General features: G+C 39.4%; 2 protein-coding genes across 3 annotated transcripts in view; one reads left to right on the top strand and one right to left on the bottom strand.

Annotated features, from left to right (window-relative positions):
* tex9 (testis expressed 9) overlaps window positions 1–2,038 on the bottom strand; it is a 4,508-nt gene extending 2,470 nt beyond the window's left edge. The window contains exons 1-5 of one of the 2 annotated variants that reach the window (XM_081356823.1): window positions 1,934–2,038; window positions 598–722; window positions 377–440; window positions 133–212; window positions 13–52 (exon numbers count right to left, since the gene is read on the bottom strand). In XM_081356823.1, coding sequence (XP_081212949.1) covers window positions 13–52; window positions 133–212; window positions 377–440; window positions 598–629 — 216 coding nt within the window. In that variant the 5' untranslated portion in view covers window positions 630–722; window positions 1,934–2,038. Of the gene's footprint in view, window positions 1–12; window positions 53–132; window positions 213–376; window positions 441–597; window positions 723–938; window positions 1,002–1,933 lie in introns of those variants that run through there. The other variant, XM_081356822.1, reaches the window with a different exon arrangement.
* On the top strand, window positions 1,818–27,315 carry rfx7a (regulatory factor X7a). Its single transcript, XM_081356769.1, has 9 exons — window positions 1,818–2,197; window positions 13,180–13,213; window positions 20,517–20,602; window positions 20,767–20,889; window positions 21,092–21,212; window positions 22,643–22,723; window positions 22,903–23,110; window positions 23,286–23,587; window positions 23,742–27,315. Exons 1-9 carry the CDS (start codon window positions 2,082–2,084, stop codon window positions 27,168–27,170), a joined length of 4,500 nt encoding a protein of 1,499 aa, XP_081212895.1. The 5' UTR covers window positions 1,818–2,081; the 3' UTR covers window positions 27,171–27,315.

The following is a 27,315-nucleotide window of genomic DNA, read 5'->3' as shown; positions in this document are numbered from 1 at the left end:
TTTGTGTTGTACCGTAGTGGGCTGCTTAGACGTTGTTTCTTTTGTTATAGCCCTAATAAGCAAACAAAATGTTATGCTTGCAAACAGCTAATGATATTGCTTATGATCATGTCAAATTGTTAGAGCCATTACCCAGAAACCTCAAAATGAGAGTCAGTATCAATGGAGAGGTGGGAGGAGATTGGTTTAGAGAGTACTTCATTTTGATCCCTCTGTAAACCACAATCACAAACATACAGTGTCAATGTCTGGTTTTGTTGCAACATCATACATATGACAATAATGACATAGGCTACTATAAGCTATAGCCTACACATTAAAAGTACAGACCATATTCTCTCAGATCTTTAACATTCACACTTTTGTCTACTCTTACCATAACTTTCTCTGCTTCCCGAACAAGTTCTGCTGTTTTTGCCTCTAGCTCTGCATTGAGACGCCTGAAGAGTATGAGTTGCAAGCAGTTAGATATTAACGATACTATGTTCTCATCTAAATTCTTTATGGCACGGGTTATGCAGTCACTGGGTATAAACTACATACAAAACAGCGTATTATGTAAACTAATGTGCATTTAAGTAATAAACCCATACATACTTGTATTCCTCCTCTTTGGCTAAGAGGTCCATTTGTGGTAGTTTCTTTGAAGGAGCAGATGAAGACCTGCTCTGAGGTCTGGGTCTGGAAGGCCTTTCTGAGTAAGACGTTTGAGGCTTTTTTAACTGAGTAGACAGAAAGTATCAGTATTATTGAGATTTGTGATTATTAATCTTTCTCCGTCCTCAAAATACCACTTTATTTCTTACTTCTTACGGCTTTTCTTAATTTAAAATGGAAAACGTATTATTTAATACACAACAGCGTATTTTAGGCAAAACTGTAATTAACACGGCATAACTCGAAAAGAGAGTTAAAGAGTTGTATTTCGTTAGACTTACAGGAGGTAACGTTAGCACGGGTCTAGGTGTGCGGTCTGCCATTTTTGTTAGTGGCGAGACGCCGTTGCTAAGCAACAGTGCCTACGTTAGCTTTTTATCCGAGGCATTTAAAGGGATAGTTCACAAAATAATAATAATAATAATAATAATAATAATAATAATAATTCTGTCATCACTTACTCACCCTCATGTTGTTCCAAACCTGTTTGAGTTTCTTTCTTCTGTTGAACACAAAAGAAGATGGCGTGAAGAATGTTACTAATTTAACAGTTGATTAACATTGTAGGACAATATAAGTCTATCAACTGTTTAATTACCGACAATCTTCAAACTATCTTCTTTTGTGTTGAACAGAAAAAAAAAAATTTAATACAGGTTTGGAACAACATTAGGGTGAATAAATGCTGACCGAATTTTTGGGTGAACTATCCCTTTCATTTCATTTTTTATGTATGCTTCTTTCAACCCCTATTTCTTAAATAAAAACGTCATCGTTCAATGCCTACGTAATTACGTGGCAATAAATAAAATATCAAATAAGTATAATGTGCATTTCAAATCATTTGATATTGTATTTATTCATTTATTTATGGCAATACATGACAGGAAATTTCAACACAACCTCCAGGCCAGGGTGAATTCTTTATGTGAGTGATAAAAAGACAAACAATCGATTATGACGGGAATTTTGTAAAACAATGAGAGGGATATTATCAATCCTTACTGACAGCCAGTTATGCTTCCGAACATGAGTGATTAGACACTACTGAACTAGATGAACTCGCTGCAGCACCCTCGTGTGGGTTTCCGCTGGTGGCGCAGTGCGCATGCGCGGTCCCAGCAGCAGCAGCAGCAGCAGCTTCCCCAGTGGTCGCCAGTGAGCTACTAGGTAGGTAGTGTCTGACTTTGAACCTGCTGCAGCTCGAAGTGTTTCCTTGCTCCTGGTGCACGCGCAGGGATAGTGACCTCAGCTGCAACCACAAACCATGACTTACCAACGTGATGTATTAGAGCCGAGTCCGATTTGTCAGTGAAATCAACAGGCACTGATCGTGATGTGCTATTTACGGAGGAAAGTTGCGTTCTCCAGGTTCAGGTTAAGGCCTACTTGTTAGATCCCCATCTCAACAGAGTCGCATCGTGATGGCTGATGACCAGCAGCAGTCTGGTCCTGGGGTCGGACCTTTACCTTCCGCGGTTCAAGGATTGCAAGGGTCTGAGGCGAATGCGTTGCAGCTAAAAATAAAGAACTCAATCTGGTAAGTCTGTCAGATATAATGGCCAGTAAGTGAGTGCTGCTGGATATGTGGGGGTTAATGGGATCGAAGGCTCTCCATCCTAATTAGCGCTATTCTAGATGCTCCCTCGTTTCCACTTGACAGTGAGTCATGGCTACAGGAACTATGTGTGTGTATTTAACTAATCTCGCCGTTGCTTTCCTTATTGTGATGATAACGATAAGATAACTTATCAAAGTTGTTTGTTTTGGACTGAGCAGATCGATGTTAAAATCTGAGGTTGGTTACTCGTCTTGGCTGTTGTCTGTATTAGTTATTTATCGGCAAAGAGCTTTTTTGTCTTCTCGTGAAAGTGTGAAGACATTGAAATGTCTGTGTCTTGGAATGGGCGACAGATTCCCCGCGACCACGCGCTCTTAGCAGATTTAGTGGGCGCGCTGGTGATGGTAAACAACTCGCGTGCAGCAGCAGCAGCCGGGTACAGCCGCGCGCATTTAAACGGGCAGTGTGCGTAGACACGCTTTCCTTGCACTCACCACTGCATCCGATAATAGACCTATTGTGCTCTTCACATTATAGTTGTGTCGCGGTGATACAAAATGTGTATTAATTCATCGGGTACATCAGCTTAGTTACTGTTATTAAAGATGAAGACATCGTGAAACATGCAGCCATGGCTTAAGGTGTTTATAGCGTAGCAGCGCATGCGTTCTACATGCATTTGGTATATATTTGTGAGGAAAATATAGCTTCTGTGTGCATAGTCACTCAACCCAGTCCTGTCTTAGGTCAGTAGTTTTACCTAGAATTGATCATTGTTGGTGCACATTGCTTGTGGCAGCGAAAATAAAAAAACGCTGACACGATTATTTTGCAGTCTCCATCCCCCTCACCACCACCACCCTTGTTTTTTGCATGTTGAGACATGCTCTCAACGACATGCATCTGCTGCAGCGGCTACTGTACGTCCAGTGTGGGGCGTAGATGTGTTTACCTTTACGTGCAATTATATATATATATATATATATATATATATATATATATATATATATATATATATATATATATATATATATATATATATATTTATTTGTGTTTCTGAGTTATACTATATATTATTTGTGTTTCTATTTTGGCGTGAGATTGGAGAGTCATGGACATTTCTATAGCAAATATACTTTTTTTTTTTTTTTTTTTTTTACCTCTGTAATGTTGTGTTAGCTTCTATGTATGTGTATATAATTCTTTATCTTTAAAGTTTTTATCCAGTACTCATAAGCAACTATTATAATAATAATAATAATAATAATAATAATAAAAAGGAAATTAATTTGTAAAAAAGGGGTGGGAACCCTCAATGTAGCATAAGCCTATTCCTTGTTGCTCCGTCGTTTACTGTATTATCCTTTAATCAGTTCATACAACTAATGGTGGAGTGAAACCATGTTGATATTATGACCTTTATTGTCTTTTCCTTGGAATCTGAGACTTAGGAGGACAAATAGCTATTAATCCAATCAGTGTTTAGTACTTTTCTTTTTGAATGCAGTTTTGTTTGGATATAGTTGCACTTGGTGGGCTCAGCTGTTGTTATCAGTGGATTCGGAATAGATTAATGCAGTTATTTTGGACATAACTGACAGTTATTTTACCAATTCATACACACACAAAGTACTTCTCAATATTAGTTTAGTTTCCGGGACCGAGCACTGGACAGATGATCCACAGATGGATTATTATTTTTATTTTTTTTCTGTTGTAAATTTAACTTAATTTTAACTTGAAGCTGTTTGTCGTTCACACTCGAATTCTGCTGTTCATTATAGCTCTAAGTACTATTAAATGGATTGACTGTTTACGCAGACATCCATATGATGAGTGGACCGTCTCAGTCTGTGCTCCTTGCCCTTCACTCTGAGCAGAGCTCTAAAGGTTAGGCCTGTCGTGTCGATGTGATAGCTGATACCCCTGAGCTGCATTTGGCATGCTGGTTGGCACATGGTACTGTCTCTGTGGAAAAGAACAGGGTATTTGGCACTGGTGCTGGCGAGCCTTGTGGAAAAGAGATTGTGATTTGCCTATAGCAACTAGTTTGTCACTAATGGGAATATCTTGTAATTTATACATTGATGATGGAGATTATTGATACATAAATCAGCCTACTGCCTGTAAACTGAAAATAATTAGCAGACAAATCTCTAGAATCTCACCTTGTAAGGAACATTTTTTTTTTTGAAAATTGATTTTTGCCAACAGACCAGCAGAGGGGGTTGTTTAAGATTGAGCTTTACTTTCTGTGTAATTCTGTGATTTAGCTCTTCGAGCTTATTTTAGAGATGTTGTCACTTGGTTTACACCAAATCTGCCAGGTAATTTTAGATTAACCGCTGGCTTTAAGTTACACACAAAGCTGAGTTTGAAAGGGGTGAATTTGGTCCCTTATTTTTACATGGCTGTGTTCATGTGTATGTACATCCACATCAGTGTGTGTAAATCTTTCTTCATCTACATATGAAGGGAGATAAGATGGAATTGGGAGGAGGGGAGACGAGATCCAAACACAATGGTGGTAATCACCTTCAAAGAGAAATGAAAATGAGCTATAGCACCGCTGGCAAAAAGCCCAGCTGTTTTTGCCAAGCTGCAGTCTCTCAGAATGGCTCGCAACTGCTGCTTTGGTGCTGTTAGATGATTCTGTTTTGGTTTAGCCTACATTTAGACCGATGCTCAAACAATGGAAGGATCTATGTCTGTGGTTTTGCTGCATAAACATTCTATTAGGTCTGCAAAATACTCTCAGTCCCAATGAAAGTTACAGTTTTCCTGTCTGAGAAGTCTAGTTGTGTATCATAGCATTTCCTCTCTGTCTTTCTGCGATTTACTTAGAAGGTGTGAGATTTTGGTTTGCATGTAATTTTATATTTGCACACAGATGAATATTGCATGCACTTTGATATTATTTCTTGTCTCCCAAAACACGTGTACACAAACAGTAGTGTCATACACAAATACACTACTGTTTTTTTTTTTAAAAACAATTAATAGTTTTTTTCATCTTGGATGCCCTTAATCGATCAAAAGTGACAGTAAAGACATTTCTAGTGTCACAAAATATGTCAATTTCAAATAAATGCTGTTCTTTTGAACATTATATTCAAAGAATCCTGACCAAAAATGTATTGCGGTTTTCATAATAAAGATAACTGTTTTCAGTAATAAAAATAAACGTTTCTTGGGCACCAAATCAACACGGACTAAATATATCTAAACAATCCAAACAGGACATGACGTCACAAGATGCGACCCTAAAAAGTGCAGAATGCTCATGCAATACCTAGTTTTTTCTTCATAGGAGCGGTGTTGCTCATTACAGTTTAGTGCCGGCGTCAGAACGAGCACACAGCATTGTTTTGGATGTTGGGTAAGTTCCGTTGAATATCTTACATCTTTAGGTTTGGTGTTAAAAATGACAGTGTGAATGCTAAGCGAACCAGGACAAAATGATTGATTTTCTTTTTTGGTCTGGACCAAAGGAATGAAGAGAACCAAACTGCAATTGTGAGCACACCTTAAGATATCAGTGGTTTACCAGGCATGTGTACCAAACCTTAGATAGCCCCGCTGCTCACAGCAGTCTGGGAAGCTGACAGTTCCTCTTAGATGAGCGGCTGGACTGAAGCCGGCCATACACACCTTTCGCCTTCAGAACTGCCTTAATTCTACGTGGCATTGATTCAACAAGGTGCTGAAAGCATTTTTTAGAAATGTTGGCCCATATTGATAGGATAGCATCTTGCAGTTGATGGAGAATTGTGGGATGCACATCCAGGGCACGAAGCTCCCGTTCCACCACTTTCCAAAGATGCTCTATTGGGTTGAGATCTGGTGACTGTGGGGGCCATTTTAGTACAGTGAACTCATTGTCATGTTCAAGAAACCAATTTGAAATGATTCGAGCTTTGTGACATGGTGCATTATCCTGCTGGAAGTAGCCATCAGAGGATGGGTACATGGTGGTCATAAAGGGATGGTCATGGTCAGAAACAATGCTCAGGTAGGCCGTGGCATTTAAACGATGCCCAATTGGCACTAAGGGGCCTAAAGTGTGCCAAGAAAACATCCCCCACACCATTACACTACCACCACCAGCCTGCACATTGGTAACAAGGCATGATGGATCCATGTTCTCATTCTGTTTACGCCAAATTCTGACTCTACCATCTGAATGTCTCAACAGAAATCGAGACTCATCAGACCAGGCAACATTTTTCCAGTCTTCAACTGTCCAATTTTGGTGAGCTCGTGCAAATTGTAGCTTCTTTTTCCTATTTGTAGTGGAGATGAGTGGTACCCGGTGGGGTCTTCTGCTGTTGTAGCCCATCCGCCTCAAGGTTGTGCGTGTTGTGGCTTCACAAATGCTTTGCTGCATACCTCGGTTGTAACGAGTGGTTATTTCAGTCAAAGTTGCTCTTCTATCAGCTTGAATCAGTCGGCCAATTCTCCTCTGACCTCTAGCATCAACAAGGCATTTTCGCCCACAGGACTGCCGCACACTGGATGTTTTTCCCTTTTCACACCATTCTTTGTAAACCCTAGAAATGGTTGTGCGTGAAAATCCCAGTAACTGAGCAGATTGTTAAATACTCAGACCGGCCCGTCTGGCACCAACAACCATGCCACGCTCAAAATTGCTTAAATCACCTTTCTTTCCCATTCTGACATTCAGTTTGGAGTTCAGGAGATTGTCTTGACCAGGACCACACCCCTAAATGCATTGAAGCAACTGCCATGTGATTGGTTGATTAGATAATTGCATTAATGAGAAATTGAACAGGTGTTCCTAATAATCATTTAGGTGAGTGTATATCAGGCCTTTAGTGCACACGAGGTTATGAGATGCAGCACAGTAGTAGCTGAGTTCATCAGGTTCAGTGGTGTTTTCTATCTGTCGGTGAGAGAGAGAGAGCTTTCTCATCCCTAATCTCTCTTGCACACACACTAGCCCCTTTCACACAGAGATTCTGGAAAATACACGGATATTGTGTCCCGGGATCGTTTGATTTTGGTTCATTCACACTGCCAGTGATTTTCTGGAATCTGTGAGTGTGTTCACAGACACTTGTGACGTCAGGATGTGATAACTCCTGTCAGAAGTCAGTTCTGCTGAAAACTCCTCTTCGTCATTTCTACACGAAGACGAGTCCATACTCCCCAGTAGCATCACTGAGTTTGCCAAGTGGCTCGTTCCCCATATGCTGTTGCATAGGTTGTAGAAAGGCCCGTGCGATGGTACGTGCGTCATCACTATTACATACCCCTTACGGCATTGGTCATGGCTTTTGTTCACACAGGGCGCGTTCCGGGTTACTAGGTCCCCATCCCGGCATCGATCCCGGCATCAATCCCGGGACGTGTTTGTGTTCACACAGAAGGCACTTTAGCAATTTTACGGCAATTTCCCAGGATTAACGCGCTGTGTGAAAGGGGCTACTGACTCACAAATATCACACATGTAGGTCATGCTGACTAGCAGTAGTGTTATTCTCTGTTGTGATGTCTGGCTGCTCTCAGTCAGCACTCTGTTCATGTGGAATTAGCCGTGAAGCTCACAGGCCTCTGCCCTCTTCCCAGGACAACCTTTTTGAGAGTAAAAGATAGAGATGTTCATGCTATCCATTCTAACCAGTGACACAGTGACCCTTCACCTCTCCCCTCCCCCCACCACCCGGCTCTCTCTCTCCCTCCCTCGCTCTGTCTATCTGTCTCTCTCTCTCTCAGGCGGTTGTTTACGTTCCTGTTATGATCAGGGCACATGCGGCCAGCTGGAGGAGGGGATCTTAGGGGGAGGGGCAGTGACCGACAGGATAAAAGTCTGTGGCTTAAATCAGGCCACTGTTTACAGGAAAAAACAAACCTTGAATGTCTATTGTAAGGATATAATTAAATAAATAAATATATATAATATATACACACACATACATACAATCATACGAGAGTTGGACAATGAAACCAAAACACCTGGTTTTAGACCACAATAATTTATCTTAATAATTTATTGTCTGGTCCAATAAATTCCATTTTCCTTTATATCATGTGGACAGCTGTGTACTTTTATGCCGTTTACCTGGGAAGTGGTGTAGGGCCTCATTCTGCAGCCAATACAGCATACGTTTATTTTGGAAATTACATATACAAGTCATTGTGTCCAGAGGGATTTTGAGCCATTCCTCTTCCAGAACAGTGGCCAGATCTCTATGTGATGCTGGTGGAGGAAAATATTTTATGACTTGCTCCTCCGAAATACCCCTAAAGTGGCTAAAAAATATATAGATCTGGTGACTGTGCTGGCTGTGGGAAATGTTCAACTTCACTTTCATGTTCATCAAACCATTCTGTCACAAGTCTTGCTGTGTGTTTGGTGCATTATCATGCTTATACACGGCACACCCTTCAGGGTACAATTTTTTAACTATTAGGTGCACATGGTCCTCCAGAATGGACACACACCGCTCCCACTGAGGTTTACAACAAAACATTGCATTTTCATCAAATAAATCATGCACAACAGAAGTTTTAATAAATTATTATTACTATTTCTATTATTATTATTATTTATTACTATTATTATTACTTTGAGATGTACATTTTGCTTTACAGTATTAATATATTTCTGTCAATTTCTTAACCATACTTATATTTTGATGGTTTGTTGTGAAGATCTTTGAGTTTCTGTTCATATTTGGCAATCGTTTTTACCAAATTAAATGTAGTGTAGTGAACTCTCATGTTGAGTGTCCTCATATAGACAAAACTGTTCTGCTCACGCGATTGGGTCAGAGTATCTCTGAAATGGCAAGGCTTGTGGGATGCTCCTGGTCAGCAGTGGTGAATACCTAACAAATCGGTGACGGCTTTGGGCAACGAAGGTTATCCTGTCTGGTCCGAACCAATAGAAGGTCTATTGTGGCACAAGTCACAGAAAATGTTAATGATAGTTCTGAGAAGAATATGTAATAATATTACACCCTGCTGCTTATGTGGCCCATGATAACCTCTGTCCACCATTGCGTTTTCAAAGCATCAGTTCTGAAGCATCAGAACTGGACATTGGATCAGTGGAAGAAGGTTGTCTGGTCCAATGAATCCCGTTTTCCTTGATGGTTTGTGGATGTATGCCATTTACCTGGGGAAGTGATGACACCAGGATGCAACGTGGGACAACGATTCCCCTTCATTGCAATGGTAATCCCAGATGGCAGTGACCTCTTTCAGCAGGATAATGCACCCTGCCGCACTGCACACATTGTTCAGAAATGGTTAGAGAAACATGATGAAGAGTTCAAGGTGTTGCCTCCAAATTCCCCAGATCTCAATCCAGCTGATCATCTGTGGGATGTGCTTGACAAACAATCAATCCACAGGACACCTTCGGGGGTCTTGTATAGAGTCCACGCCGGATGAGCAGGTGGCCTTAATGTTCTTTTGCGGTTTAATAGTCACAGACACTAGTCCATTTCACGATTTAAATTAGTTGTACAGCCCTAAACTAGATTTATTAATCCAGAATTTGCAAAATTCTGTGATAATCCATTTTATACAGTAAATTACGTTATAATGACCGGAATAGCAATTCCGTCCCCGTTTTCCCGCATTGTTTAAACTAGGACCCGAAATATAAAAAGAATTGCAGCATAAAGCAGGACACAAATAGTATATTTATTTTGTCTTCTAATGTTTTGCAGTTCATTTACACTACCAACATCTTATGAATCGTCCACGTTTCACAAATTAGGGCCCATTATCTGTTTATCATGTGAACACCGGGCTAATAGTGTTAAGCTTTGCTGTTGATGATTGCATGTTTAGCTCATTAAGTAAGTCTCAATCAGGTGTCTGCTTGAAACAGTCTGATAATAACATGTGTTGCCACAGGAAATGACATTAACGGGAACTACTGTTTATACTGGCTGCCTTGACAACAGTGGTGCGAACCTTTACCTGCTTCAAGACTACCTAGAAACAGTTTAATGAGTTTTACCTGGCCTGAAGCCACATGAGAACAAACGACAACTCGCCTAGTAACAGTTCATTAGTTCCCTGACCTCTCCCTCGCTCATAGGGACAGTCATATGACTGACTCTCTAAGATAACACATGCTATTAGGCCTTGGCCTGTGGCATAAGCCTGAAAGGTTTTATATGGGATTAAAAAGTCAGAATGTTGAAACGCGCTGCCTGATTGGATGTCCTGTAATTTAAAGCCATTGTGTGTGGTGTAGCTTTGGTGATTAGCAAATCAGAGCTTGACAGTAAGGATGGCCTGATGGCTCAGGGCCAGTGCCAGAGAAATTTGGGTCTGCGTGGGATGGATTTTTAAATCCCATGCAAAAAATGTTCTATTATTTACTGTTACGGCAAAAATATGTTAGATTTTATTCGACTCCGCCCGTTAACTTGCACGTTTTGTCTCGTTCCCGCCAGCAAAAGCCGGAGCCGATCTGGTGGCAGAAAGTAACAGTTCTGCAGTAGCAGTCTATGGAAGCCATGGAATAAAAGTATAAAAAAGGTGATTTCTAGGGCTGAAAATAACAAATATTTTTTCAATTGATTAATCTAGCAATATTTTTTTTGGGATTAATCGAATAATCTAACGATTATTTAGCAGCAATTGCTTACAAGTGTGAATCTTGAAATATTTTGTTCATTCAGGAGATTAAAGTAGCTGCTTGAATATGTTCATTCAGCTGTATGATGGGGTGGGCAGATCGATTCTAAAGTATCGATACTTTCGATACTGACGTGGTATCGAAAAGGATCGATCCTCACATAAAAATATTGATCCAAATGTTTTTTTTTTTTTTTTTTTTTTCACGCAATTCAGTGTGTAAAATAAGCCTCTAAGTGGAAAAATAAGCGAATGTTAGCGAATAATTGTGTAGGATAGAACTATTTCTCATAGTCATCTTGATACAAGACTAAACTAATCAATCACAGAGCGTTCGATGCTGGTGCTTCGCTGAGCTCACAGGCCCACAGTGCGTTTGGGAAACGAAGCCTTGCTTAGATGACAGAAACAATCGAGAGTTATTTTGCAATGAACAAACTAAAAGTAATATTTTTATTCAACAAGGATCGATGCATTAAATTAATCAAAGGTGACAGTCAAGGGTTTTACACTGTTAAAAATAAATATATTTCATATAAATGCTGTTCTTTTTTAACTTTGTTCTTTAAATAATTCTGCATAAAATGTATCATGGTATCATGGTTTCCACAAAAAGATGAAACTGTTTTTAACATTGATAATAATAAGAAATGTTTCTTGAGCAGCAAATCAGCATATTAAAATTAATTCTCATCATGAAGACTAGAGTAATGATGCTGAAAATTCAGCTTTGATCATAAATTACAGTTTATTATAACATAAAAAACAGATAGCCTATGTTAAATTTTAATAATATTACAGTTTTTACTGTATTTTTGATCAAAGAAATGCAGAAGAGAATAAAAAATCTTACAGACCCCAGACTTTTGAACAGTAGGTTAGTGTACAATATAGTACATTTACTATAATTAGGGTAGTTTGGTAAAAGTCACTGACTAATTACAGGCGAGTTGAGCACAAATCACAAAATATTAAGTGGTCATGAAAACGTATTCAGATTTAGCATAATGATGCATTCACCTCATAAATCATGACACACTGCTCTAGCACAGGAAAGTGCATGTAAGTTCAAGTGCATGCTTTTAAAATGAAAAAGAATTTTGCTGTATCGCCCCCCCACCCCTACTGTATGATCAAACAGCTGAAGTAACAACTGCTTTCTAACTAACTAAAACAGTAACCATAGCAACAGTGTCAAACATGGTGGTGTCCATAAAACTGTCAAGTTTTACCATGATTGACAGCGCGTAATTAAATAATTTGAGTCCAATCGAGGCACGAGTTCATCCATTAGATATTACAAACAACAGTGTTAAATGCTTCACAACCGGTGGGCTAAGTTTGAGCCGCACGTCTCCCACCAATGGCAGCTCATACAAAACTGAATGCTGTGTGAACGCAGCCGTATTAAGCACAAAATATGGGACAGACAACCCTATTGTAATGCTGTGTAAAATTTACTATAATAGTCCAAACACTTGCGCTGCCGTCTCGTTGTTTTGAGGTAGGAGAGCCCCGGGATGTTTCCTTTTCAGATGCTCCTGCATAGAAGTTGTGCTGCTGCGTGACGAATCGACGCATTCCACGCGAATCGACTAATTTACGTAATCGATTACTTCGACGCGTCGTTCCAGACCTAGTAATTTCGAGTTTATTATACTGTATCTTACAATTCTGACTTTTTCCTTGCAATTTTGAGTTTATATTTTACGAATTCTGAATTCAAAGTGCCCTTTTCTCTCTTGTCCTTGTCACCGTCTTGTTGTACAGCCACTGTGTGGCCTGACGTGAGATTTCTTGTATTTTTAGTTGAAGTTGAAGGAAATGGAAGAGAACATGTTTCTGGTTTGTTGAGAAATGTGTGTGTGCATTTTGCAAGGGGTCATTTTTTTAAATTCTTCTCACCTTTAATGCAGATTGACCTGTGACTGTACCCAGAATATAGTATCCTTTGAATGTTCAATTTATTCTATAGCCTAGCCATCACAAGGAAAGTATCTTTACATTTCTCTGAATGCAAATTTGATCCTCTCTACTGTTCCATACCTGTAAATAGTTCATACTGGTTCATTCCGGTTGCTGATGGTCAAAACATTCAGATTGGCAGGAATATTTATAGACCTCCAGGTTGATGGAACATTAAAGCAAGATATATTTTTTTTTTTTTGTGCATAAGCACGTGTTCCTGAGGATATATTGGTCTGAGCCGGACGGGGTCGAGGGGTTAGAGGATGGAAAGATGTTTTGAATGCCACTGATTTATTAATAAAGCTAGCTTTATGAATGTTTCTCAAGTTACTCTTGTGTCATGCTGATTATTTCTCTTGTCTTTTTTGCAGCAAAACTGTACAATCAAAGGTGGATTGCATTTTGGTGAGTATTTGATTATCAATGAAAAATTTTGTTTCACTGGAAATACATTTTAAATAAATGAATAGGAGTTAAATAAGAATACTGTAGTACTTGGCATTTGTAACATAAACATAATTTATAAATACAAAAAAACAACAACTGAGCTTTATCTAACATCATGGTAAAAAATAATATAAAGCTTGCAAAAATGTTAAACCATAACAAATTGAATTATTTGGTTAATTTTAAGATATTGACATGTTGAATCGAATAAGTAAGAAGTATTTTTTTATTGTTTGTTAATAATGTAGACTGCTGCAAACATTACATAAGGTGTGATAAACACAAACTGAAAGTTAAGGCAGTCCCTCCCAGAAAAGTTGATTCTCTTTGGGACTTGGATTTGTTATGGTGCTCTTATTTTTGTAAGTTACAACAGTACTGTTGTAACTTACAAAAATAAGAGCACCATAACAAATTGGCCACCACCCAATGGAGGACATTGAGTGATAGATGGAGGATGATGGAGTCATATACTGCTTTTGCTATCAAATATAACAATTCTAAAATGCTTGTAACAAATTCTAAATATATCCTCTCATGTATGGTGAAGAAGAAATCCAAATGGTTTACTAAGATCAGTGACTGTGCCTTTTCTTAAAAAGCTTTTTATGTATTTTTATTTTATTTTAACTCCTAAATTACTTGTGGCAGCATATTGAAATGGAATGAGAGACAATCCTTATAAAGTGTGTGGTTATACAGTGTGTTTGTGCCATCTTGGGAAATGCCCAGAGAGAGGTCATTAAAGGGGGCTTATTATGAAAATCTGACTTTTTCTGTTTTTGAGTGTTATAATCGGGTCCCCAAACATGTTATAACCACCCCAGAAAACATGAAAAGTGACAAACCAGTTACTTTGTTTTGTTAAGCCTTTCTCTGCAAGCATGTCAAAAAATAAGCCGATCAGATTTCGCTCCCCTTCTGACGTAGGAACGAGATCTTATTATAATATTACCGCCCGTTAATCTGCACGTTTCCACCCATGGTGCCGCCATTTGGTTTTCGCAAGCGACAACAGTGTAACCAGTTCTAACAAAATGGCAAAAGTTTGAGCAAAGCATGCAAACGGTTCTGTCGTTGGGTGCACAGATGTGCACTGAACACTATTTGACCAAAAAAATGTCACAGCTGTCTTATAAAGACCTCAGTGAACTGTCAACTTGTGTAAAAGTTAAACATGACACATGCAAGTCGATGAAATGAATCAATGTATCTCCACAACAACTACATAATGTGCAGTCTAAAAGTTGCAACCTCTTCCTGAGTCTCTGTAAGGCTGCACTTAACTACTTATTTCTGAAATTTGACTGAAATTCGTGTTGTGTTATTGTATCCGAAGCTCATGTAAAGGATAGGCCGTCTTCTGAACGGGTGCTGGGAGCAGCAGCTCACTTGCTTTTAAAGGGACACACACAAAAACGGCGTGTTTTTGCTCACACCCAAAAAGGGGCAACTTTGACAAGCTATAATAAATAATCTGGGGGGTATTTTGAGCTGAAATTTCACAGACACATTCTGGGGACACCATAGATTTATATTACATCTTGTGAAAGGGGGCAAAATATGTCACCTTTAATACTGACTGACTTTGCTTTGACTTCCTTATGGTGGTGTTTACCATTCAGGAAGGGTTTGGCCGGTCCAGCACTGTCATCAGTAGATTTCAGTTCAGTCTTTTAGAGCACTTACTCTATTGTGGTGAAAACAATGACGAAGTTGATGATATTAACACCGTCTATTATGCGGTAAGCTTATCCAAAGTAGAAACACAGTGTGGGACACATTGAAGATACATTCATTTAATGATGTTAGATTATGTAAATATTGATTTGCATTAGTTGGAAAGCCTATTTGCAGTGAGGTTGAATGATAAAATACTTTAAAATGCCAGATAAATGTTTTTTTTTTTGCCAGATGAAAACACATTTACTGAATAAATTCCTCTGCGCACCAAAAAAGACATCTGACTTTGCGATGAGAGGGCATAACTGGACTAACCAGCGGACCGGTCTCGTTGCACTGCATCTGAAATGCTGTTTTGGTCATTCTGAAATGCCTAAGCAAAGTCTGTTGTTAAACTGTTTCAGTATAATTACCTCCCAGAACTGTCTTACATGACTGCGTTCCCAAACAGCAGGCATCCGCCTCTGTAAGCAAGATAAATTCATTGCGTTTCGTCTGCGCGCTCTAAGGCTTAAGTAATTTGGTTGTATACAAAATTATTTTAAACAATGGCTTCTCATTCTGCAGCAACTTCCTTTTTTCTTAGTGATATAATTTATCAGCGCCAGTTTATCAGGAAGTGACGATTTTGTTCTCTTCTGCTCACTGGGTGGAAATGGTGCTTTATTCCAATTTTGCACATAAGTTAAATTCGCAACTTTGGATGGAAACGTCATAGCTTTTGAATCATTCACTCAAGAGATTTGTAAAAAAAAAAAAAAGGCTGATTCATCCAGTAGTGAAACAAGTAAAGTATTTAGAGTCATTGAATCATTCATTCAAACCGATATTTTTTAAATAAACTTTTAAACCAAATATTTCTCAACTTTTAAAACAAATATTTTTAAATCTAATTCAGATTAATTAAACAACTGAAATATACGGCAGCAACTAACATTTTGTCAGAACCTCTAGTAAATTACATGGTATTTTGTTTAGTTGTCTGCTCAGAATTGTGGGAGAATCGTGATCATGATTCTTAATTAATCCGGAATCTTGCAGCTCTAGGTGAGTGATACACTGAAATTGAAATGGGACAATGCTGATATGAATCACAAATAGCTTTGATCATAACCCTGTGAATTAGACCGTTATAGACTACTGTTATAAGAATGAGTCCTTTTCAAGTACTTCACACAGCTCTTCAAAGCTCAAAAGTCTGAATATTTTCCACTTGAAATGTTATTTTTAATGTGATGGCCAAAAACATTTGTTGTTCATCCTTCAAAGATTGTCCCCATTTGTAAAACTAAGTTTCATGATGTAGGAAAACCAAAACTTGCTGAAAAACAAAACCTTATACTTTAAAATTATAATAAGACATTAAATAACCACTAAAACCAGTAGATGTCTGCAGAGGCGCACTTATTAGCTCGGCCATTTCCACTCCCTATTATAGTTTTTTCAGACATTTTGCTTTTGAATTAATTTTTTATACATTGTCAAATCACTATTATAACATTTAATAAATCTATTTTTGTATCTTTTTGTATCTTTTTTGTAGTATATAATTGTTGGAAAAGTCACAAAGCCTCATGAAAACAAACTTTTCTTCAAAATTGTAAATGAAAGTACAAAGACAAATGAGTAAAGTGTGCCTCCTTTATAATCTCTGAGCTAAAATATATTACTTAGCATTGACCTAACCAGGCAGTCAAGGTATGACATTTTTGGGAATGTCCCACAAATCTCACCTAAGTGTGCATGTCAGTGTAATTTGTGCTAATGTTTGTAATATGGGGATGTTTCTGCATGGCTGAGAAATTGAAGACAGTTCACATCAGGTGAAGTAGGGCCGCAACCATTAAATGTTTTGAGTTGTGTGTGTGGTGACGTATGAGGGAAAGACAAATTGACAGCGGTCTGTGTGGCCCCCAAGGTAAAAGTAACATGAAATCCTCTCCAGATATTAGACAGCGTTTCCTGTGTTCGTTGCTCACCTCCTCTGTCCTTATCCGCCCCCTCCTCCTCTAGTCTGCCACTGTTGACCTCTGTAGGATGTTGCCAGCCCTCGCTGAGTCTTGCATCAGCCTCCTCTCGTCAAACTTTCATTCCATAGTAGTATGCCACAAAGCCCTGCTGTTTAACTTATTATCTCATATTTACGTTACTAACAGTGTCAATCAAAAAATAAATAAAATAATAATACTTAAAAGTGTTCATAATATTTCAGTTTTTTTGACAGTAATTGTAAATTAGAAATTAAAAAAAACGTCAACTCTGTTATTGAAGGATCATCACACTTTGTGTTTAAGGTTTCTTTATAACAAACCGGTTTACAGGTTTGATTTGTTTAAATTGTTAATGTTCCAAACTGATGCATGGAACATAGAGGAAGATATTTGGAACCGCTTTTTTTTTTTACAATGTAAGTCAGTGGGGTCCAAAACAACTTTGTTCTTTAATATAATTGACAAAAAAAAAAAAGAACTGAGATGTCCTTCTAAATATCTTCTTTTGTATTCCACATTAGATACAAAGTCATACAGGTTTAGAATGACATAATGGTGAGTTAATGATGCAGAATATTTTTTGGGTGAACTATCCCTTTAAGCGTTTAATGTAAAACATGCTGGATATTGTACAATAATTCAATTCATTATGTTCACTCACTGTTACTGAATCATCGCTTTGTCCCAGTATTGAATTGTTCTGGCATCCGGCCTGGAAGAATTTGCTTGTGATAAACTTCTGTAGGCTTGTCAGTAAGAACTGGGTGATGTGGGTTCAGTCCTTCTGAAAAATGCATGAGTTATTCATGAATGTCTAGCAGGCTCAGTATTGCTGAGTAAGGGGCCTTCACACTCCCCAGGGGACATTACACCTGCATGAATGAGCTATCGGGATGATGAGTTACAGGATCTCCCTAACATTGTCATGACCTGTTTGTCTTTTTGCCAATTTCTGTTCCATCTCAGTGTTGAGAGACTGATGAATGAAAGATAAGATTGAAAACACTTTCGACAAAGCTATTGTAAAAATCAGCATAAGTACATTGTCTTTCAGTTTGGCTTACTTAAAAAAAGGTTGAGTAAAATACAGATCAAAAGTTTCATTATGATTAAAAAAAAATTCAGCAAGGATGCACTAAATTCATTAACAGTGACAGTAAAAACATTTATAATAAAATATTTCTATTTCAAATAAATGCTGTTCTTTTAACTTTGTCCATCAAAGAATTAAAAAAAAAAAATGTATCATGGTTTCCACAAAAATATGAAACCGTTTTCACATTTATACCACGAAATGTTTCTTAAGCAGCAAATCATCATATAAGAATGATTTCTGAAGGATCACGTGACACTGGAGTAATGACGCTGAAAATTTGGCTTTACCATCACAGGAATAAGTCACATTTTAAAGTATATTAAAATAGAAAACCGTTATTTTAAATAGCAATAATATTTAACAGTATTAGTTTTGTATGTATTTTATCAAATGTATTTTTGATCAAATAAATCCCAATTTGGTGAGCATAAGAGACTTTCAAAAACATTAGAACAATCTTCAGACGTCAAACCTTTAAACGGTATCGTATGTGTGCTGTTTTTGTTTTCCACATGCTTATGTTATGTTTGTCCACCCTTAAAAAGTCATGCCAAGTCCTCTCTTAAATAGGGTTGTCCACTTGGCTCCGAGACGTCTGCATTCTCGTGCCATTTTTACTTACTTTTCTTACCCCTCTCCAATGTTAACGCTAACGGTGCTCAGTGGTTGATAACTTTAGCTATTTACTAGCCATCAACCCTTAGCAACGAAGAGGCGAATGGAAAAGACAGAGAGAGACACAACTATTCTTAGAATTCAATGGAAAGGGGAGGGCGAGAGAATCAGCAGAGTGTGATGATCCCATCACTGATGAAGAGATGTTTAAGTGACAGGTGCATTTCCTAAGTTGTTGGTATTGTTTATTTTCGCATGGCCTTTGGTAATTTGGACACATAGCTGATGTAGTGGTGTGGTGTTGTGGGACTTTTGAAGATCCCCGCTTCCATTTCTCCCACAGGCAGACACCATGAAAACAAAGGCTTGTTTATACAGGCTTAACTGACTGCTCTGATCGCTGAGGGATTAGGTATTCTTCGGGATTATTTTTACCTTGGATGACTTCCTGTTTGAGGTTATGCCTTACAATCCTATTGAAGTCCGTTTAATTTAATTCGCTGCTCACAGCTCTGCAGGTCTCAGCCCATCTTGTTGAGTAAAGGCACTAAATTTTAAAAAACCGCTCTAATATCTCTATCCAATGTTTATAGATTGATTGTTGGTTTAAGCGTATGTTTGCGAGTGAGAAAGAGCCGGCAAGTGAAAATGGGTAGCAGCGCCTGGAGGGAGAGACTTGTGTCTGCTGCTCTCTACTCGGGCAGAATTTAAATCAGCTCGGCCCCACCCTAACATCTTACACATTCTCTTTGAAGAGCTGTTCAGTGCCTGTGTGCTACACTAACATTTAGGAACAGCTCAGCTATAAGAGAAAGACCAGAAACCTGAAGATCAGAATAAGATCTTTTTTAATGCACAGTAAATTTGCATTTATTTACTACTTTATTGTTAAATAGTCAGCAGATCATTTTGATTGGATAGGATGGGTCCCTGATGCCTTTCAAACATCTGTGATTTCCCCCTTCATTCAGCACTTCTCCTCTGTGCTAGGCAGTAAAGAATCCCAGGCTGTCCAGTTATTATGACCATGTTGACACATTGACCCCGCTGTATATACTACTGCTCAAAAGTTTGGTGTCAGTAAGATTTTCTTTTTTATCATTATTTATTCTTTAAATATTATTTTATTCGGGAATAATGCATAAACTCGATCAAAAGTGACCGTAAATACATTTGGAATGTTACAAACATTTTTATTTCAAATAAAATAAATTCAAACTATCTATTCTATTCATCAAAGAATTGTGTAAAAAGGTTTACACACATTCAACAGCAACTGTTTACAGCATTGATAATAATAAGAAATGTTTCTTGATCATCAAATCAGCATTATTAGAATTATAAATAGATTTCTGAAGGATCATGTGACACTAAAGACTGGAAGTAGCCTAATGATGCTGAAGATTCAGCTTTGCCATCATAGGATACATTTTAAAATGTTAAAATAGAAAAGTTCATCAAATAAATGCAGCTTTGGTGAGCATAGGAGACTTCTTTGAAAACATAAAAAAAAAATTGTACCAACCCCAAACTTTTGAGTTGTGTATATTCTGTAAAAGAAAGGTTTTTGGTCCATTATTTGGTCCAGCTGATCAAACTTGTACTTTTGTTTAATTTAATTTTGAGTCAAACCAGACAATTTTCTGTGTGATTCTAAAGATACCTTTTCCCTATATTCAAAAGCTTATTTTCAGTGTGACCAGGAAGTCATGTCTCTATACTTTTATTTCATGATTATCTAATTTTCTTAGGCTTCTTCTGTACTTGATGTACTTGATGCTAAGTCTTCTGTACTTGACATTTCAAACTCTTGAAACATGGCATTATAACGGCTTTATATTGAGCACACATCGTCTGTGTTTCTGTTGCTTTGCAGCAAGATGTGGAGAAGCTTACAGACATTGAAAAACTCTACCTCTATCTCAAGTTGCCTTCTGGACCAAGCAGTGGCGTTGAGAAAAAGTGAGTGATCCTATGGGTTCTACTAAACTACATCCGAATCGAATGCAAAATGAGGGCAATGGAACTTTTCACTAATGCTTTTATCATCTTTTTTCATATTATGTTTTGCTAATGGTAGGAGAAAAACACCAGCAAAATAGTATCGTTTTATTCTTTTCTCTCAGTGAGCAGAGTGCCATGTCATCAAGTCGTTCCCAGCAGATGCACGCATTTAGCTGGATTCGGAACCATCTTGAGGAGCACCCTGAAACATCACTGCCTAAACAAGAAGTCTATGATGAGTACAAGTAAGCCAGGAATCCTGGGCCATCTTGCTTTATACATAAACATTTCAGCCAGAGTTGGTTCCTAGTTGGTTGAGGTTTAAGTTTATGGAGAATGTACTTCAGCAAGTATTTTTGCACAGAGCTTGATATACTTTTGTTTTGTTTTCTGTGAGTGGTCTCTGTGCAAATTGTAATTGATTTCTTTTACATGTGTGCTTCTCAGGAGTTACTGTGATAGCCTGGGATATCATGCTCTCAGTGCTGCAGACTTTGGAAAGATCATGAAGAACGTCTTTCCCACCATGAAAGCGAGGCGACTTGGCATGCGAGGCAAATCCAAATATCCTTCAATGGAACTTTTTGTAACAATCCCATCCTCCCTTTTCCCAGTCCCCCAAAGCAGACACACATACACGTTCCTGTCCCTGAACTCTGTGTACTAAAGCATCTGTTGCTGTAATTCATGTAGCTGCTAAATATAGATCAAAAATCGAATCAAAATAAACTTCGAGTCCTTGAACAGTTTTGCTGTATAGGAAACCTGTTTACTATCGACTGCCAAATGCTGATCTTCAAAAGACATTTAGCCAAAGAGTCCATTCATTTCTTTACAGCCTTGTTTTACAGTGGAGATCATTTCTCTTTTGTGCTCTGTTAGGAAGTACAGGCTATAGTATTAATACTTTATAACTTAATTTTGAAATGGAAAAAGAAAAAAAAAACAAATTTATAGAAAAAGTCAAATTTGACTTTTATTTTGAGGTTTTTAATAGGTGATATGAATCTAAATTAATCTTTTTATATTAGTAAGCGACCATAATAGTAAGCGACATAACAACAACATGTCTTTAGCTGTTATGTCAGATCTCAGAAATTATTATGTTGTGTAACTGTGGTCATTGTTATTTTGGTGTTAGGTAAGGCAGGATTGAAAGTGCATTCGTGAGCCTGAATATTATTTTTAATTTCAGAGTGGTGCGTCACTGAAATAAACCATGCTTGTTGTTGACGGTTGCTACTGCAACGGAAATCCAATCCTCACCAACTCTAAAGCCCAAGAAAGCAACGCTTTCATTCCAGTAAAGGAAATCTTGTATTTTCTTACGCACGAGAATTGAATCTAAGCTTTTTGGTGATTGATTTTCCCAAACAATAATGTAGTTGCCATATTTAAAGGTTTTTGAAGGTCATGTTTGATGTAATAACATACACTGTGTACATCTAGGAACAAAAACTGGAAAATATATCAGCTTTCATTCTAAGCTGTGTGACATGTTCTTTAAAGGTACAATTAGAGTTCATGAGATCGAAAACCTACTGTAGACCTACATACTGTCTCTTTTCTCACCAAAACTTTTCATACAGAAGAATGTAGATGCATAAACAGTCAAGTACTGTGTTGTACATTTTGTTTGGTGTGAAAGCTCTACGAATAGTCTTTATTTGTGACCAACATCTCTGCCCCGCATGGGCTGTTAGCCTCAGTAGTGATTTATATATATATATATATATATATATATATATATATATATATATATATATATATATATATATATATATATATATATATATATATATATATTGACATAGATTAAACAAAATTTAGTTTTAATTCCAGTGTTGACAAACATTTATCAATTAACAAATAATTTATCTTCAGTATGTTATTTGCTTCACACCAAAGTGATTTAATACCTTTTTTGATATGTGGAAATCCAAGCACCTTTTCTTTGTATAATGGACAGATGTATTTCCTTGACTTCTGTGAACATATTGCTATAGTGGACTTAGGAAGAAGGCTTGTGTACACATGCCATCTCTTCCCAACCTAGATCTTCACAAATCAGGTGATGGGGTGAGTTACTACTCTATTTCTTTTTTCTCTTCTTTTTTTTTCTCTTCTTTTCTTGTCTTGTCTCTGATTCAATGCAATTTTATCACTCTTACCATTATAATAATATTAAACATCTCTCAAATAACTAAAAATTACATGTGTCAAAGCCTAGAAAATGTGTGCTGATTTTTCATTGTCAGTGTGAAGTGTTTGAAGCTACTGGTCAACTGTCAAGTGCAGAAGATGAGGTGCGCATTGCCGCATGTGGGTTGGTGTGCGAGTGGGCACAGAAAGTGCTGAGTCGGCAGTTTGACAGCGTTGATGATCTGGCTCGGTTTCTTTTGAACAGCCACTACATTGGAACTAAGTCTGTGGCTGCTCTTACTGTGATGACCGGTTCCCCCTCAGGTACAGTAAACTTGTAACAGCCCAGCACTTCACTCCATGTACCTACACTTGGAAATGTCTCCACCTTGTGGCTAGCAAACACAAGACAAACCTAAAAATAAGTGCATATGTTTCTTGGAAAATTTATTTTTTAATGTCATCATAATTCTACAACTGATTCTCTTTTTTCCCACAGGAGCAAAGATGTCCATTCAGTCGTCTGCATTCGCTCCCACAGCCGATGCACACTCATTCCAGCCTCAGGTTAAAACCCTGGTCTCACCCTCAGTAGATGCCAAACAGCAGCTACAAAGGAAGATACAGAAGAAGCAGCAGGAACAGAAACTGCATTCTCCACTCCCTGGTGAAGCTCAGGCCAGGAGGGTAGATGGGGGCATAACTCCCGGGGCAGGGACAGGCATACCTTGTGGAAGTCCTGCTCTTCTTTCGCCTCAACCTATTGGGATTGTGGTTGCAGCTGTTTCCAGCCCCATCACGGTAAACTACGGTTTTTACACAAAATTACAAAAATGTCAAAAAATTTCACATTTGAATTTATTTTATAATAGTTTTATAAATAATATTAACACCTATTTATCTAATATTTATTTAACTAATGTTTCTCTTTTTTTCCTTTTTGTATTTCATGCAGGTTCAGAGGAGTAAGCAGTTAACGTCTCCTAGCCCTCTCCCCATGGCAGCTGCAGACAGCAAAGTTCTTCCTGTAAACTTTCAAGTGGTTACCCAGTCAGTGCAGCCTGTTAAGCAGTGCCCCAAGACACCTCATAACATCCCAGCTAGTCCGGTAAGCGACCGGTCAGCCCGACAACGGTATGCCCAAATCCTGCCCAAACCATCTGCCTCAAGTGGCATCACCCTGCGCTCGCCAACCCTGCTCATCACCAACAGCCCCATCAAGACGGTAATGTCAACTCCGCACGTCAGTTCGGTCAATGTTGTCAAAATGACAACCATATCTCTGGGCTCCAATGGCAATGGTACCAACACACCAGCAGATACCCCTACCAGCAACAAAGTCAGACCTTCATCTGCTGGAGTTGCCAGCCTCAGTGATGATCCACAGCCAGTTACGCGTGTTCGCAGTGGGTCTATAGCGGCAATGTCATCTGTTTTGGCAAGATCCGGACGTTCAACCACAATGCCTGTCATCGACACTAAAACAAATATCGAGGCCATAATTGGAGGTGGTCAAGAGCAGGGTGGCACTAGTAGGCTGGCAACCACTTCAGACTCCGTTGGTGGTGTACAACGGTCAGGAATTCTTAAACCCAGAGCGACTAGCGTACCTACTCCTCTTGACAAGGGCTCTTTGGGATTGTACATAGGGACCAAATGCAATGGGAGGACACTCCTTAGTGCCAATACTCTGGCTGCTGGCAGTAATAATACATTTAACACTAATGAAAGCACTTTGTACCAGAACACAAGCAGCACTCAGTCAATCAGCAGTAATACAGTTGTGACGTCACCCAAAGATGTTGTGTTGGCATCCAAGAGCCCTCACAAGAGACCTGGCTTGTGCACTGATTTGAGCCCAACACCTGTTAAAAAAGCCCACATCTCTGTACTATCAGCCAGTGGATCCGATGAACAGAAGTCTGAAATAATGATGAAGCCATTTCCAAGATCATGTACTCCAATCAGGCCAGAAAGTGCACCCACAGCCATAGGCAAAGCTACTGCAGCTCCGGTCAGGAATACTGGTTTCCAGACAATTCGCAGGCCACAAAGCACCTCCCAGGGAAGATGGGAAGGAGCTTCATCAGTTGTGGATTATAGAGTTCCTGTCCCCTCTACATCAAGTCAGGATACATCAGTAGGGAACACCATGTTTCAGACTGTTAGCAGGCCGCGAAGTATCTCCCAAGGGAGATGGGAAGGATCTTCAACAGGAATTGAAGGTAGAGCTGAGGTCACCCGTACTGTTAGTGCTCCAGGTCAAGCATTGCTACAAGTAACAAAAAACTCACAGAATTTGCTTATAGACCAATCCGACGACTCCTCAGTATATGAACTGAAGAGTGTGTTTTGGGATAGTGAGCCACAAGATGGCACTCAACAACATCAAGAAGTATATGGTCCGCAAATGGTGTCTGAGCCAAAGCAGACGTCCACCCCAGTGATGGAGCATCTTCATGCGATTGCTCAACCCTCTCCTGCCAACCAACAGGCTCAGATGATTGACTATGGAACTCAGGCCAACGTTGGCTACTACCCCTTTAATGATGATGACATGACCCAGGATAGCATCGTCGAGGAACTTGTACAAATGGAAGAGCAGATGAAAATTAACAATAGCATACAAAGTTTCAGCAACTGTGTGGATATTTCACTGCAAGGCCAGCATCAAACCATGCAGACTACCATAATGTCTACCTTCCAGACTAACACCCTGTACTACAGCTCTGCTCATAGCAGCAGGACCCCAATCCAAACACCCACTCCAACACCTACTCCCACTTCGGAGATAATGGGAAACGGCCAGGGATTGATGCACGAAAGCCCCTGTTTGCGCCTAGTCCCCACCACTCCGGTCGACAGTGCTCTTGGAAGTAGTCGACAAACTCCTATTGGCACGCCACACTCCAACTGCAGCAGTAGTGTCCCACCCAGCCCAGTGGAATGCAGGAACCCTTTTGCATTTACGCCGATTAACTCCAGCATCACTGGATACCATGATGGAAGTACGGTCTCCTCGAGCCCTGTCAAGCCCATGCAAAGACCAATGGCAACGCATCCAGATAAGACTAAACTGGAGTGGATGAACAGTGGGTACAATAACAGTGGTGGGAACTCTAACAATTGCATTAGCATTCTGCCCAGCTACCAAGACCTGGTAGATGACCACTTTCGAAAGCCTCACGCCTTTGCCATCCCTGGCCAGACCTGTCAACCGCAAAGCAGACATCATGACACTCATATCAGTCGCTTGACACCCATTTCACCTGTCCAGCAGCAAGTGGCAGGCATGGCTAGCCTCAACAAGAAAGAGGGTTTTGCTGTCCCAGCACCCCTTGACAACAAAGCCAGCACCACCTCAGGGTCTGGAACATTTCGTTGCCGCAGCGTTAGCCCGGCAGTCAGGCAGCGCAACTTGAGTGGGACTCAAGCTACCAATGTTCCCCACTCTGTGGTCTCTCCTTTCAACTCACCTGTAACACCTGAAGTGCTAAACATCTTTTCTAACTTTGACCCTGATGTAAGTGTCAGCAGCATGGCACAGAGGAGTCAGTCCGTTCCAGTGACCGTGATGATGCAGTCTGAGGTTCTACCCATGCAATCAGGCCAGCAGATTAATACCAAAAATATCACCAATGTCCTCATCAGCAAAATGGATGTCGATGGAGATGACTCTGTACGTGGCCTCGGAATCAACAACATGCCGTCCAACTACACTGCCCGCATGAATCTCACCCAGATTCTGGAGACCACCACAGTGCCCAGCTTCCCTGGTAGTGCCAGCCACCAAGCTCTGATCTCACCTTGTTCATCAGCCTTTGAGTCCCAAAAGCCTGGTTACCTCATGAAAAATGCCAGGGAGGAGCCGACGAGTTTCTCTGTAGACGAAAGCCAAGCACAATCAGCCTCAGGGGAGCACCAGCCATCCCAACAGCAACAGCACTTAGGCAGACGGCAGCTCCTTGGGCAGGAACAGCAGAGTCAGGCCATGCTGTTGCCTCTACAGCAAGACCTCCAACAACATCAGCACCAGCAACCATTGGATTTAGACCGAACTGTTAAAGATCTTTTAAATGAGGAAAGCTTGAATGCTAGCTCACAGCTTGTGGGTCAAGGATCAAAGCTCAGTGCTGGGGGTTCAGAGTTTCCCAGCGATATGCGACTAACCTCTGAGCTCACCGGTGGCATAAATGACTTAAATACATTGGACACCAACCTTCTTTTTGACCCTTGTCAACAGCCAGGACAATATGAAGACTCAACACTGGAGGAACTGAAGAATGACCCACTTTTTCAACAGATTTGCAGCGAGACTGTGAATTCTGCTGGCTTTGACTGGTTGGAGAGTAAAGACCAGGCAACAGTGGAAATGTTGGGTTAATTTGTGCTTTTGTGTTGTTTTTATATTTGTATAGGTTTCTATGTATGCATTTTTGAAATCTCATTGATGTATGGATTCACCTCATTGTTGTGCACCACCTACTATAGTAAGCCCCTGGACATCGTGATACAGGTCCATATTGAAG

The sequence above is a fragment of the Scardinius erythrophthalmus genome, assembly GCF_964197995.2.
Source record: "Scardinius erythrophthalmus genome assembly, chromosome: 2".
NCBI lineage: Eukaryota > Metazoa > Chordata > Actinopteri > Cypriniformes > Leuciscidae > Scardinius > Scardinius erythrophthalmus.
The sequence above is the reverse complement of the archived record's forward strand: the minus strand, read 5'-3'. Positions and strand labels throughout refer to the sequence as shown.